Source organism: Pararge aegeria, chromosome 20 (assembly GCF_905163445.1).
Source record: "Pararge aegeria chromosome 20, ilParAegt1.1, whole genome shotgun sequence".
Classification (NCBI taxonomy): domain Eukaryota; kingdom Metazoa; phylum Arthropoda; class Insecta; order Lepidoptera; family Nymphalidae; genus Pararge; species Pararge aegeria.
The window spans coordinates 13,791,830-13,807,873 of record NC_053199.1 but is presented as its reverse complement, the minus strand read 5'-3'; the positions used below and the strand labels follow the sequence as shown (position 1 = coordinate 13,807,873).

At 35.3% G+C, this 16,044-nt stretch overlaps 1 protein-coding gene across 3 annotated transcripts in view; it reads right to left on the bottom strand.

The window, feature by feature from the left end:
- LOC120632548 (acetylcholine receptor subunit beta-like 2) overlaps window positions 1-16,044 on the bottom strand; it is an 84,371-nt gene that overhangs the window by 53,875 nt on the left and 14,452 nt on the right. Inside the window, exons 1-7 of one of the 3 annotated variants that reach the window (XM_039902408.1) lie at window positions 15,828-15,923; window positions 14,172-14,365; window positions 13,683-13,811; window positions 12,639-12,800; window positions 11,575-11,731; window positions 10,900-11,027; window positions 9,206-9,381 (exon numbers count right to left, since the gene is read on the bottom strand). In XM_039902408.1, the coding sequence (XP_039758342.1) occupies window positions 9,206-9,381; window positions 10,900-11,027; window positions 11,575-11,731; window positions 12,639-12,800; window positions 13,683-13,811; window positions 14,172-14,365; window positions 15,828-15,879 (998 nt within the window). In that variant the 5' untranslated portion in view covers window positions 15,880-15,923. Of the gene's footprint in view, window positions 1-8,992; window positions 9,169-9,205; window positions 9,382-10,899; window positions 11,028-11,574; window positions 11,732-12,638; window positions 12,801-13,682; window positions 13,812-14,171; window positions 14,366-15,827; window positions 15,924-16,044 lie in introns of those variants that run through there. The other 2 variants (XM_039902409.1, XM_039902410.1) reach the window with 2 other exon arrangements.

The following is a 16,044-nucleotide window of genomic DNA, read 5'->3' as shown; positions in this document are numbered from 1 at the left end:
CATTAATTGCCGTACGAGACAATTAATGACATTGGTTAATACTGCCGAGTGATTTAACATTCTGGTACGATGGCGCGTAGAAACTGATTAGGGGTATATATTTAATTCTACCAACCATAAATAGGCTAACAAAGTGCGAGAAAAACGGGTGAGGGTTTGAGGGAGGTTGAGCGAGGAAACCTGCATGCCTGAGAAATCTGCCTAATGTTCTCAGAGGTGTGTGGAGTCCACCAATCCGCTCTGGGCCAGCGTGGTGGACTACCGCCTTAAGCCCTTCTCATTGTGGGAGGAGACCCATCCCTGTAGTAGGCAATACAGGGTCAATAGGTTGAGCCAATGATTTAATACAACAACCTTACCGCTTATTGACTACATCATCAGTTACTACAACGTGAGATGTCAAGAGCTATCTTGAAGTGAAATAAAGAAATATTTAAAATAAGAAATATTTCCTTAACAAACAGCATAGAATCTGGGAGCGCATTCCGATTTGGTCCCTATTGAAAATCAGCGTTGTGGTATTCCCTGGCATTTACTGCGAAAAGGCCGTGTTTGTGTTAGTCAAAGTCAAAGTTAAAAATATCTTTATTCAAGTAAGGCCCATAGGTGGCACTTTTGATGCGTACATAAGAATTACACGGTAGTAAGATGATGGCGATAACCACATTCGTAAACTTAAAACTAAAGCTAAGAGGATTCCAAACGCGTCCTGGTTTAAGAAGAAGCCCACAAAAAACTTAGCCGGGTGTTTTTTTTTGTTATCACCATCTCACAATGTCATTTTAAATTATTAGAAGAGCAACCTGGTTATAGCAATAATTTACACCCAAGCTTTTCTATCGATTACGTAGTCCTTTATACTATAATAAGACTTTTCTATAAGCTTACGTTTAAAACAAACTTGAACTTTTTAAGAGACATCTCCAAGATGTCAATTGGTAGTTTATTGTAGAATTGTATGCAATTTCCTTTAAACGAATTTTGAATTTTATGTAACCTGGTATATTGCACAGTAAGTTCATTCTTACTTCTTATGTTTAAATTATTGCAGTCACATTTTTTCTTAAATTTAGAAATGTTTTTATGAACTTAAATTAAATTTTCAAATATGTACTGACTATACACTGTCATTGATTTAAAATCTTTAAATTTATCTCTTGTTTTGTTTTTTCATCATTCCTCTGTTTTTTCAACTTGTAGTGTACAAATAAATACTATAAATTAAACCAAAACAGAAACAGCCATCGGAATATCGAAGTGTATTAGATCGATATAGGCTCACGCATTCAATAGAAGCGATGCAGCCGCGACTCTCGCCATATTTCAGCCGCCTATTGTCCGCTATCGAGGCAACTCTACAATACGACTCGATTTATGAGGCACGCCTGTATACATTTTAGACCATCTATTTTATTTGCAATTTTGCAGCTCGCTCTGGATGACAAAGTGCCATTTCCACGTATAATGTTGTGTTATTATCGTCTATCGAAGTCACGCGGCCGAGAAGAAATCATTTCACAACCACTTTATTTTAAACCACAATGTGCTGAAACGCGGGTATTAAACATTTGTTATTATCTATTTTATTTAAATTTTGCAGCGCGCTATAAATGACAAAGTGACATTTCCCGGGACCTATAATGTTATTTTTATTACCATCTATCGAAGGTACGTTGTCTAAAAAAATCATTACAGAACCATTTTATTCTAAAACACAGATTGGGACAGTGGGCAGCGATCCTGTTTTCTGAGTCCAAGGCCGTGGGTTCGATTCCCTTTGATGAACCTGAATGTTTTCAGTGTCTGGGTGTTTATATGTATACTATAAGTATTTATGTATATTATTCATAAAAATATTCATCAGTCATCTTAGTACCCATATCACAAGCAAAGCTTACTTTGAAGCTAGATGGCGATGTGCGTATTGTCGTAGTATATTTATTTATTTTAATTGTCTATCGGAATCATTACATGGGACCGAAAATAATATAATTTGACCGAAAAGAACACGCCTCGGGTTCATCTGGTATGTTTGAATAATTATCATAGTTCGTAACGTAATTTGATAAATGCAAAATAGGCCTGCAGGGCTAGCACAGGCAGAAGACAAAAATTATATTGGAGTTTACTCCTTAAGAATCGATTTTCATATATAAGGAGCCCGGTATGAGAAAAATGTGAGGAGTAAACTGATGAATGACCTCGTTACGTTTTCGCTTTGCGACGTTGCATGCCCGGCAACTGTGATGCGCAAACATGCAACGTCGCTTTCGTTTAATTAACTTATTTTTCCTATTTAAGTTACCAAGGATACCGAATATTATCTAGGTAAAGAAACAAACACAAAAATATATAGGACAGAGTGAGATAGAAAACATTATACATTTTTTTATCTATTCTTATTACCATGGCAACTAAATAATAAACATTACATTTATCCTAATAGTTCTGATACTCTACATCCACCTCAATCTCCCGTAGGCTACTTTTAAGAAGTTACACTTCCGCCGTGTGTAAATAAATTGCACAGGATTTTTAATTTACCCTTTCCTATTGTATTAATCTTTATTCAGCTAAAGCGGAGCTGACACACACTTTTTTTTTTGTAGGCCGACTAGCGCAGTGGGCAGCGACCCTGTTTTCTGAGTCGAAGGCCGTGGGCCATTCCCAAAACTGGAAAATGTTTGTGTGATGAACATGACTGTTTTTAGTGTCTGGGCGTTTATCTGTATATTATAAGTATTATTTATATTCATAAAAATATTCAACACCTACCTTAGTACCCATAAAACAAGCTACGCTTACTTTGGAGCTAGATGGCGATGTGTATATTGTCGTAGTTTATTCATTTATTTATATCCCCAATTATATCCCCTGACAGGGGATATAGTTAACGTCCACCTGCTAAAGCAAGGGAACAGGGAATAGGCGAAGTTTACCCCAATTTATTTTTACACATATAATTTGGATATTATTTCCACTTGTATGCCCTGAGAGTAGATAAAGTAGTAGTCGAGTAGTTTCGAGTTTGTTTACTCAACAAAATGACGGTGTTGTGACTGTTGTCCTAGTGTGACAAAATAGCCTAAGAGTACAGTTTCCTGCTATCTTTGATAACTTCGTGCCGAGTCAATTTAATATTAAATAATAGTCATCACGTAATACTGTAAAACGGAATGAGTTGATGGCAATTTGTTTTCTGTTTAATTAAGCTTTGTATTTATTGCTTTTCAACTTAATTTGACGGAAGCTGTCCAGCTATTAATTATGTGGAGCCGCTTAATTGCTATATTGGAAGGGCGATGTGGCGGAGTGGCGAAGGCGTATACATGCAATCATCAGTGGCACTGACAGGGCGTTGAAATTAAGCGGGCTAATATAAAAGGTATTTTGGAAATCCGTAACACTGCATGTATAAAATTTCACTTCGATTCAGAGAAATTATTATACAACTAGCTTCTGCCCGCGACTTCGTCTGCGTGGCAAGCTTCACTCGTTAATAATTTTTAATTTATTGAGAATTTTTTTGAGAAATACCAAATTTTAAAGATGTCCGTCTTTACGAAAAATTGCTTACTAGCTAAGTAAGCAATTTTTGCTCAGAAACTTCTTAAGGAATGTGGATAAAAGGTAGCCTATGTTCTTTTCCACGTCAAAGGCTACTTGCATGCCAAATTTAATTCAAATCAGTTATGCTGATTGTGTGTGATTGAATAACAAACATCCACACTTTCACATTTATAATATTAGCTGGATCAAGTTGCTTTTATTTGAAAACTGAAGCTGTGATGGTTTTTTCGTGGGGACTGACTTCGATCAAATACAAAACAATGCAAATACAACTTTTCTAAGTTATGAACGTTTTAAGAATTAAATATAACTTGCTTTAACGGTAAAGAAAACCCGCATGCCTAAGAGTTTTCGAAAAAAACCTTAAAAGGCGTGTGCCAACACCGCCCGCACAAGCACTTGCCAAGCTTGGTGGTGGTCTATATACTTCTCATTCTGAGAGGAGACACGTGCCGATATAGGGTCGATAATAATAATGATAAGAAAACTAAAATAAAATGTATATGTCAGTTTTCAAATAAATTTAAAACAATAAAAAGGTGACAACCCTACGTGTGAACGTGCGTGTGAATTATTGTTATAGTATTAGAAAGGATTCTAACATTTCTGTTGCCCTAGAGCCTATTTGACCTTAAATATAAACACAGCTGATATTAGGGTTGTCAATTTGTATTTTGTATAAAACTGTATGTACCGTTATTTCTCTAAAAGATTGATCCCAGGAAAAAGTTTTCATACAAAAGTTTTTCATTATCAAGAATTTTACAATACTCCTTCCACATCCATGTTTGTTTTGAGTTACAAATAAAATATAGTCTAGTGCTTTAGTGCATATAAGAAGTTCATGCAACTGAATCCAGAACAATCAAATAATATTTTGCAATTATACTGGGTATATTTAATTCTACTGTCAAACAATCTTTAAGGTAAAAGTCGACTCGGGTGCCTGACATCGGCAAAAGTCGAAAATAAAACTCAAAATTTCTCTATTAATATAGTTCAAAAACATGAAACGTTCGTACATTTTATTTTTGTCAGTTCTTATCAGGTTTAATTGTATAGAGACTTCAACACTAAACTTCACTCAATTCAATTGGTTCAATTCAGCATCAGTCATCTTAGTACCCATAATACAAGCTACGCTTACTCTAGATGGCGATCAGTGGCGTGCACTGGGTTTCTTACCAGGGTATGCATACAGCAGGAAAATTGCATAAAATGGGAAAATCCTCCTCTTATACTGTCTATAATTCAATTTCAGGGTATGCAGTGCTTTTGTGCATGTATGAAGTGCACGCCACTGATGGCGATGTGTGTATTGTCGTAGTACATTTATTTATTTATTTAGTATCCTCGATGTTAATGATTAAAACTTTGGAAGGTATCTAATAAAAAAATCTATATTTTTGATGTGAAACATCTATAGGCGGAGGGTAAACCTGATCTTTGGCGTGGCGACACAGGCCGTGGCGACGCATCGCGATGTATGATAGAATATATGTACCTACTATACGTTGATGAAAATACATGAGTTGTCACCTTCTTAAAGAAATTTTTGAATCAAAACATTTTGTATATGAAGAAAATAAAAATAATAAATATACTACGACAATACACGCATCGCCACCTAGCCCCAAAGTAAGCGTAGCTTGTTTTATGGGTACTAAGATGACTGATGAATATTTTTATGAATAATATACATAAATACTTAGAATATATAATAGAAAAACACACAGACACTGAAAAACATTCATGCTCATCGGACAAACTTTTTCCAGTTGTGGGAATCGAACCCACGGCCTTGGACTCAGAAAGCAGGCAAACTGCGCCAATCGACCGTCAAAAATAAATGTATATTAAATAAACATCATTTTCTGGAGAAAATTCGTAATATTGTATTTTTTTATCATTTCGTATTTAGTTCTTGTCATAATCTGTACATTTGTGCCTATTACTTGTATAAAATAATTTCGATATTTCACATCTGCCAGGCGTCCCGTGTCTCATACGTTTTTTTTATCTCTATTATTACCAGAGGACCGGTGTTATTAAGCACAATAAACGTTCCATAGACAACCGTATCACATTTGAATTTAGAATTTTAAGCTGTCATTTATTTAGGGTCAGCCAGTATTAATGTTAATTATAGAGATCAGTGCGACATCACGTTTACAGCTCGTAACAAACAACATTGTATCGCATTATATAAAGCTCGATTACATGATATATTGTTATTTGAGTGGCATAGACTCAGGAATATTCATATTCTTTCTCTCTTATACTGTGTTCTGTTCAATCCAGCTACTCCTCCATATCTTAAAGTACGGTTTGAGTTTCTCAGTGATTCTCACTGTCGCTCTCTCCGTTCTGAAGATAATCTTATACTAAAAATTCCTTCCCATAGTACTTCTTTCTATTCAAAATCCTTTTCAGTTGAAGCTGTTCGGCTATGGAACTCTCTCCCCTTTCAAATTAGGCGCGCGCAGTCACTACCGATTTTTAAAAGACTCCTTAAAAAACATTTTATGCCACCCTAATTAGTATTTTTTTTTTTTTTTTGCTTCGGAGTCACTTTTCTTTGTGTTGTTGACTTGTACTTTGTATGATATAGTAATTGATATATATATATTTATTTTTAATTTGTAAACTGCTCTGCTCTTGTGTACAACCTAACCCTTAAGTCTGTTTTTTTTTGTTTTTTTCCTTTCCTTGATTGGGTTGCCTGGCAGAGATCGCTTTTTAGCGATAAGGCCGCCCATTGTACCTGTGTTTTATTTTGTTGTTTTTGTTTATAATTTAATTTCTGTTAGGTGTACAATAAAGTGTATTTTCATTTCATTTCATAGACTCGAAATGATGTATGTAGGCCATTATTATGTTGTTGGATGTTGGACGCGGGAGAAAAACTCGTTTGTAACCTATTTATAAGCTGTCCATTTTGGCTAACAATATAAAACTAACCGATTTACTTTTAATTAATTCTAAGTTAATAAAATAATCATCACAATATGCGCGCACAACTAGCTAAATCTGGATGGCGTAAGGGCCAAAAACGAACACACTATACGATCTCGCATCATGCCACGTTGCGATGTCGTGTAGTGGCAATCTCTGCCAATCATTAAAAAAAAAACCGCGATGTGACGTCATGTCGGAAAAACCGATATTGCAATCCTACGCATTTGATATTCAACTGTTAAAGATTATATGATACAATGGTGTAGATAGCAAAAGAGCTATGCTACTGTGACTTACTTGTTACGACCTCCTTGGCGGATCGGTTAGCGCTGTGAATTTAACTAGAAGCTCCCGGGTTCGTTACCACCCTACCAACAAAGACGTGCCGCTAAGCGATTTAGTGTTCCGGTGCGATGTCGCGTACAAACCGATATAACTAGGGGTATGAATACCATACTCTTACAGGTTAGCCCGCTACCATCTTAGACTGCATCATCACTTACCACCAGGTGATATTGCAGTCAAGGGCTAACTTGCAGTGCAATAGAAAAAAAAATACTGTGCTATGAGATAAAACAGAAGAACGATTAATATAAGATCCTTACATATGGAATTGGTGTTTCGTAAGGGAGAAACTTAAAGTCGTTTAAATATAATATGTTAATTTGAATCAAAGTACTATCTATAGTTGCTATCTATGAACTTTTGCCATATTTAAGGTAGTTCATTGTTCCCTTTACTAAAAAAAACAATTTGGACGGTAAAAACAAGTTTTTGAAGGCGCTTTGGACTGACTGTCCCATCGGAGTTGATTTTTCTCTCTTGCGAGAAATTATCCAAATTTTGAAAAAAATGGTAATTTTCCGGGAATAAGGTGGATTTCTTAGACATTCCAATTGAAGTTTCTCTAAGTTGGTAGGTTTTTCTAAGATTTTTCTATTGCGCCACCGCCGCCATACACATCAATAATCCTTCGAGCTGTTTCTGCAGTAGTTTTGCCACGATGCAACTTGTACTCGTAAAAACGCGATTTTTCAATTTTGTATACTGAGTGACGCAAAAAATGAGGAAAAACAAATGAACTCGGGTTTTCAAAACACAAAAGCATGAGTAAATAGCTGTAAAAATTTGAAATTGGAATTCCTAACCAAAGAGGAGATGATTTGAGATAAAAGTGGCCAGTACGACAAAACACCAATATCATGTGTAAGGACCTAAACATATTTGATGAAATCTACGGCATCGTATTGAACTTATAAAGTAAAGTATCTTGCAAAGTACCTGATGGGGTATTATTACAATAAACTTCTGAGGGTAGGCCTTAAGGTTAATCAATAAATGATACAGTTATCTTCTAATAGATCTCTTACTATAACAGTACCCACTTTACAAATATTAATTAATTGTTTAATTTTTTTTTATTCTTGCATTATCAATTTGGACTTTATAAGGTCTTTTTTCTTTCTGATCTTATCTGGTGACTAGTTATTAGTAGTAGACAGTCTAACTACAAGGCTGGGCCACCAAACAATTCATCATTCTGGTAAGATGTCGCGTAGAAACCGTAGAACCTAACAGGTTAATCTGCTCGGTGCTCATCGTCATCTCTTCATCGCATCTTCACTTACCACTAGGTGAGATTGTCTCTAAGGGCTTATTTGTAGTAATAAAAAAAGATCAGTGTTGAAAATGTTGCCATTTTTCAATATTGGAAATATTAAAAAAACCTCAATATCTAATATTATTCATCTTGTCTTCATACTGTGTAAACGGAGTTTGATACACGAGTTGTTCTTGTAAGTTTCTGCGATAGTAAATCAGTTGATACCTTATAGAAAGCCATGTATACCTAAAGTAAGGCCCTTTAAGGCTTTAAGTATATACCGCATACAGATAAATTAAACACTAGTTATTTGCTAAGCCTATTTATTTGTATAGGTCTGATGTGCATTTAGTTTCTTATTTATTTTAAAAGTGTCGTAAACTTTACCGGGCAATTTAAATAAAAGTGGATCTAAATAGATAGGTTTAAAGTTAAGGGAGATCTAAATCTACTAAGTGATTTAACGGCCGAATACTGAACATCAAACTACTGTCAAGGTCAACTTAAATTAAGGAACACTTGACATAATCCGTGTGAAAACTTAGGTCTTCACACGGATTATGTTAAACGAATGCACTTGATGTTAAACGATTCAGACGGCAACCTGATATGGTACACAAGAGGAACCATCAATTAATTATTTGGCATCTTTTGAAGGATTATGTGTCCGACCTTTGAATAACCACAAATCGTAGATATGAGGAAACATGGTTCCACATTTAAAACATAAAATTTTATCAAGCTTTTCAGTATTCGGGGGTTAAAGAAAATTTCTAAAAAAGAGAGAGAGACAGAGAAAGAGATTATTAAAACAGAGAGGGACAGGACAGCAGACGATCTACCAACGGTTACAACACTTACCTAAAATGCACATTCAGAACGCATACCGTCATCCATACACTTAGCGACACCAAAATCATCGTAAACAGCAAATACTTCCCTAACAGCGGTATGGCTAGAGACGTTGGCGGTATAATCTCAGCCATTAACAGGAAAAACACGGTCAGTGATACCAGAATTGAGATGCTTAACGATATCTACGAGAGAGAGAAAGAAATATATCATATAGTTTACCTGAAATGGACGTTTACAATGCATACAGTGACCCAAACGCTCAGCGAGACGAGAATCATTGTGAATAGCAGATATTTCCCGAGCAAGGGGATCGCCAAAGATGTTGGCGGGATGATCTCGGCCAGACCAAGGAAGAACACAGTGAGGGACACCAGGATGGAGATGCAGAGCGAGATCTAAAGGAGAAAAGTCCTTTTTGAATGATATTGCACAATTTTAGAGTTTTAACTATCGTGAGTGGTATTCCATTATCATGAATAAACACGGCCATACTCCCTTATTTTATCAACGTATGCTCGATTTCTGTTAACATCCGGGGACTTTAGTCTTGAACCTAGCAAACCGCCACTTGCATTTCGCTTCAGGTCACTGCGCTAAGTTCCCCGGGTAAATTCAAAACTATTCGGGCATACGCCAACCAGAAAGGCATGTATTCAACCGTCTTTAGTCATGATAATGATTTTGTACAATTTTGTTGTTAGCATTGTCTTTCCACGAGTGATGATAAATTAAGAATATATATAAAGTAGGCATTAATAATAATACTAAGCACAGTTAGTTAATTTTGTTTCAAAAATGCTACTATAGACTACAAATCCAAGTAAAGCTTAAAATTTTAATTTACAAGAATGCAATCACAACCAATAACGTATAGTTTCAGTTTTATATCAATTTGGATGTTAATAGGGTATTAGGTTTATAATAAATAAATAGACTGAGTTTACGAATCCCATCTTCATTTAAAGTACGTCATAAAAAGGAAAAAGTTATTTCTTTAATGCTTCTATATCTACGAATATCTGTAAAAGTAGATAGATATATTTCAATACAAAGTCAAATTAATATTTACAATAAAATTTACTATGAAATATGTTATACTGATACTATAATAAAACAGGGAGATAGTCATATACTTGGTAGAAGAAGTACGATAGAAGTTGGTGGAAAGACAACAATAAATGAAAAGCGAAATCATATAAATGATACTAGCACACCCACACATCTAACTAATGAATCAAAAAAGACCATAGCTGGAGCAGGCAAAAGGTACTGGATATATGATCGGATGGAAGGATGGAAATACATGAAATGATTGTTCGTATCTTTATTTAATTAAAAACACCAAATGCATACGTGCAAATCAATTTTGAAATGATAGTCATTAGTATGATACGTCAGTTTGAAATATAAGTTGCTGAAGACGATGTTGACGTTGTTTTTATTAAGTGAATTTTAAATGTATTACTTATGATTTCAATATTAGATGTGATTTATAACGAATAATATAAAGCCATTACACGACCCGCTAGCATTGTATAACTGCTATTTCTCCAACATAATAAATTATGTAGATCTGCAATCCTATTCGTTCTTTTGCACAGTAAACTGTTGTTAAAGAATAGTACTGCTTTTAGACTTTAGAGTTTAATCAAGCTTAGAAATTGTTTGCTAAATGTTGTAAGGAATTCATCAACGTTTTCAGCAACTTTTTTTCTACAATAAATCAAGCCTCACACACGTTAAGAAAATCGATGATTGTAAGCATATTATAGTCAGTAGGTATCTATAATATAACGGCGTCAATATTACAAAACTTTTATCACATGACATTAGATAAACATCCAATACATTTAATCGATGATTCTCGTCTAAATTTGAATGCAAATAATAAGCATAGAGTTTTGTAATGTTACCTTTTCACCAGAATCTGATGGCAAGTAAAACACGAGTACAGTTAAAAACGTTAATCCAACACAAGGGATAATCAGGTTAACCGTGTAAAATAGAGTTTTTCTTCGCATCGTCAGCTTGAATGTTATGTCTGAAACAAAAACAAATGATAAAAGTATGTCGTTAGTACTATAATCTATGTGATATGTGGTCAAACCATTCTCGTAACAATAATGCTATTTTAAATTTTACTATGACCATATATCCAGTATGTCATGCAAAACAGGATCATATATTTTGGGCCAATTATCGAGTAATGTCATCATAGTGTGAAGGAGAATGAATATGAAAAACGTTTACAATCATTAAAATATTACGTGCAAAAAAATTTAATAGCAAAAGAAGTTTATTTGCCGATAGCAGTTGATGTGTCTTTAGTCTTGATAATGATCTTGTACAATTTTGTTGTTAGCATTGTATTTCCACAAGTGATGATAAATGTTATTGTGAAAAGACCAATGGACCATAGTGATATTTGCCGACACCCCCTCTCTCGCCAACGTAAGATTAGATGAGATTTGACTCCACCCCCTCCCCTCCTTAAACATCTCACGTATTTTATGAAGGCCACCTAATACTCATTATAAGTTTTCAAAATTGATATCTTACCAGAAAATGGTAAGTTTTTTAAATCTTACCAGAGAATGGCTCCGGGCAGCATGGGTAATATTCCTCATTCCTAGTGGCCGGTACTTCAAGTATATCCCATTCCACAGACAAGTAAAATTCACTGAGATCTATCCCAACATGCACGAGACTACTGCCAGGTAGTTGATCCATATGTTTTAAGTCAACCTATGGTGAAAGATTTATATATATATACTTTTATAAATATTCAGAAATGTTTTATTCATGTAGACCTTATTATAAGCACTTATGAAGCGATATAATTTTTGTTAGTGTTTTTACCTACACTTGGCGGACATATAAATTATATAAATTTAAAATTCATAACCTGTATTATTTGACCCGCTGTATCGATAAGAGCCTATGCAGACGGCACTTTTTACGCGCCGACGTTCGCACACACGTTTTACGAACGCTCACGGTGCTCTAGATGAGCAGATATTACGCGCCGACGTACGCGCGCACGTTTTATAAAAGCTCACGGCGCTGTAGACGATCAAAAAGCAGATTTTCGTGCACAAAGCGATAAAAAAGCGTGCGAGCGTTCAATGCTTTTCTGTATCACGTTTGTGTATAAATAAAGTCGCTTATTTTTCTTATAATTGAAAGTAATAAAGCCAGTTTGACCAGTGCAGTGTTGCGAGTTGAGTTTTTCAAACTCCTTCTTACTACTGTTCAGGAGTTGCTAATGTAGGGATTTCTTTACAACAATAAATACGCACGACTTGAGCACGTCTGTATCGACGTATCGGCGCGTTTGTATCGATACAATCGAACGTTCACCACTAAATTATTATACGTGTGTAAGTAAATACTGTCTACGTCTGAATTTAGTTTTTTTTCATCTGCATTAAAATAATGAATTAATGAATTAACGAATACACTTTTATTGTACACCAAAGAAAAAAAGTAGTTACAGAGATATAAATACATATCAAAAGAGTAAAATACGTAGTGTGCAGAGGCTCTAACGGAAAATATTATATGTATATATATATATGCATTTTTTTTCGTTCTAACGTAATACTTAGTTGTTGTGCTTAATGGAGCTGTTTTGTAAACTAGCAAGCATTACCTGGGCACCATTATAAGTCCAAGATCCAAACTTCATGAAGCATGTTTGTTCATCGAACGGAAAGTACTCTACATTGATTTCACATGACGATTTGTAAATCGCCGGTGGTTTCCAGTTTACTTCACCCGTGTACTTCAAAGTTGCTTTCGTCATCAGAGTCACCTAGGAAAATAGTTGAATAGTTGAATATTCGATAAAAACTGATGTAAATAGTTGAATATTCGATAGAAGCTTTGCTTTGCTGAAGTGCATGATAAACTGAATTCAACATCCCACTCATAGGAGAGAGAGTATAGCGCATGAACCCACCACGCTGCTCAAACGTGGAGTGGCGGGCTTTAACGAATATTATCAAAAGCTATAGGTATAACTCAGACCGACGGTTTTACGTGCTCTTCGAGCCACGCTTGACGCCGCCAATTTCGTAACTCCGGGTTACTTGTACTGAGCATTATTTAACAGAAAAACCCATTACCGAACCCGGGACCTCAAGGTATGTAGTTAAACATGCTAACCACTAGAACAGTGAGCTGTTAATATAACCAATTATTTTAATCCTGCATGGATTAAAATAATTGGTTAGCATTAGCAGAACAAATCTGGAATTTGTAATTTTTATATTTCTTTTATACACGATATTAATACCTACTAGACGATTCATGTGTGGACTTAATCGTACTACATAAACAACGCAATCTAGTAAAGGTCTTTCAAGTTTGCAATTCCGAACACAAAATTACAAATTTAGTTTTTCAGATGTTTCTTTATTTTATCTTTTCCTGAACCACCCCAGCTTAGAAGCAATACAATAACACTAAAAAAAATTGTATTTTTGCATTTTTGTATATTCGGAAGACATCGATTGATTGTTTTTTTTTTGTTTTGCGCGCCTGAATACGCACACCTGGGTATAGAAGAAAACAGACTTCTCAAGAAGTATTCCCACATCGCATTACTCTATGAAATCGCTAAATAGTTATACTCGAATTAATTTCAGGTTGCCCGCTTCGCTAGGTCATAAATAGAAATAAATGAATTTCATACTTCGTAATTTCCATCCCAATTATTGTAGAGGACGATATCAGGCAGCCAGATATGTTCCGAGGGCACGTACAGCATTTCCAGCCCTCCGTAATCGTCCGGATTCCACTGCAGTTTATAGTCAAACCATTTCTGAAATCAGAAGCAATAAGTTTACCCATGAATACGTGAAATGAAAGGATTACGTACCTCGCGACAGGCTTGCGACAGGCGTAAATCTTGCAATCACTAAATAAACAAAAGTGACGTTTAACAGCAGTGATTGCAAGATTTACGTCAGTCGCGACATACGTAATCATCCTGCCGGTTGCTGAGCAGGTTGCTTTTTTCACACTATGTGCCGTATAAATAAGGGCAACGAGCGGCTATCTCTAATAAGTTCAGATAATAGTTCCATAAGTGTGTAGCGTTAACGGAGAAAGATTTTTGATAGAAAACAGTAATAAATGGATAGATTGTATTAGTATGTAAATATATAGAACTTTTTATCACCTGCTCAACCCACAAATTAGTCGTCATGACCTGGTTCTTCAGATTGACTTCCATTAACTGCGATAACTTCAGTCCCAGCCTGACCGTGAGTATATCGCTGACATTGGTCACCGGTCGGATCAAACGATTGTAGTTACTAAGGAGGTCGTCGTAGAGCCTTTTAACATCTGGATTCGCTTCCAGCAGTTTTACACCTGGAATTTTAGTAAATACCACTGAGTGATATCCTTAATTAATTAAACTTAATGTTGACGCAGTGGGCATCGACCCTGCTTTCTGCAAGGCCGTGGGTTCGATTCCCATAAACTTACCATAGACTGGAAAATGTTTGTTACATAATTTTTTTTCAGATACTGGGTTTTTATCTGTACATTTTAAGTATTTATCTGTATTATAATCATAAAAATAATCATAGTTATGTTAGCACCCATAACACAAGCTACGCTTACTTTAGGGCTAGATGGCGATGTGTGTATCATCGTAGTTTATTTATTTTATTTATTTACTTATATTAAGGTATTTATTAATAATTTTTGTTTTACAATATGTCCTTTATACTATAAGACAGAACTGTTAATGTGAAACAAGTTTAACAATATTTTTTATGTTGTTTAGTGGTAAGTCAAGTTTTATGTTATTTCTTTTTTTTACTGTTTTCGTTAGGAAAAGAATTGGGTATAATAGAGGTATTTTTTTTTTATGTAACTTTATGTAAATAAAGTGTATGCTGTTTATTGCATAGATATTTTTTTTATTCCACTATAAGTTAGCCCTTGGTTAGACCGAGGATTTTGGAACTCCTTACAAAAGACCTATGTCCAGCAGTGGACTTCAATCGTATGAAGTAATGATGATGACGATGAATTATAATAGTGGTGGGATGCTTCGGCAGTATCTAGTTACCACCCTACTGACAAAGACGTGCTGCTAAGCGATTTAGCGTTCCGGTACGGTGTCGCAGCAGACAACCACGCACGCTGGTTTAAAGTGGACTCCAAGGCAACTGGGTTAACAAAAGCTTGTTTTATATCTCCAGAGTACCTAGCCAGTTTATTTGAAAGCAATAACAGAATACCTAACAGTTTTCAATCTGATCTCGGAATGAAATTTATAGTTGCACTATACCATAGCCAAATACGTATAACGCCTTCGGGTTTAAGGGAATGATAATACTGTAGAAGTCAGGCTGTGTCTTGTCATGTCTTATTTCTATTGCTTAAAATAGCATTATTTTAAATTCGCAGTTTAAATTTCATGCCTTTACGTATGTATGAACGCTTCATAACTGCCTGTTATAGACCTACAAAAATAAATATTTTTTGAATTTTGGAAACAAAACGTCAACATTGAAATAATACTAATTTATGCTAGCGCTTACGATAGCGCTAGGGGCGCAAGTAGTTTTTAAGATACATTCAAAGGGTGAATGATGGGAACATACATCGGTCTAAGTTAATATTTATATTACTCACAGATTATGTTATTTATAGATATTATTATATTTATTATCAAGCGACAGTAGTAAGCCTAGTATTTAGCGCACTCAATCCTTGTAAACATGAAAGCGTTTGCAAAGGGTTTCGACTCTTAAATGCACTACCGCGATCTCGCGATGTTTTAGTATTAGCAAAAACAACAAAACACATCCTTACTCACCATAACAACTCCTAGCGAAGCTCAATATAAACCACACGTAGCTTAACTTCATTTTGGCACATCACTCCGCGGCAATATTTACGAAAAGATGCTGTAGCCTGTAGTGCTGAGATAAAGTGCATCGCGCATGCGTAATCAATATGCTCTACGCCCGTAGATAGCAGCGCTTGAAGTGTGAAAATATGGAACTAGTAAGTTCCACCTTGTATCACTAGAT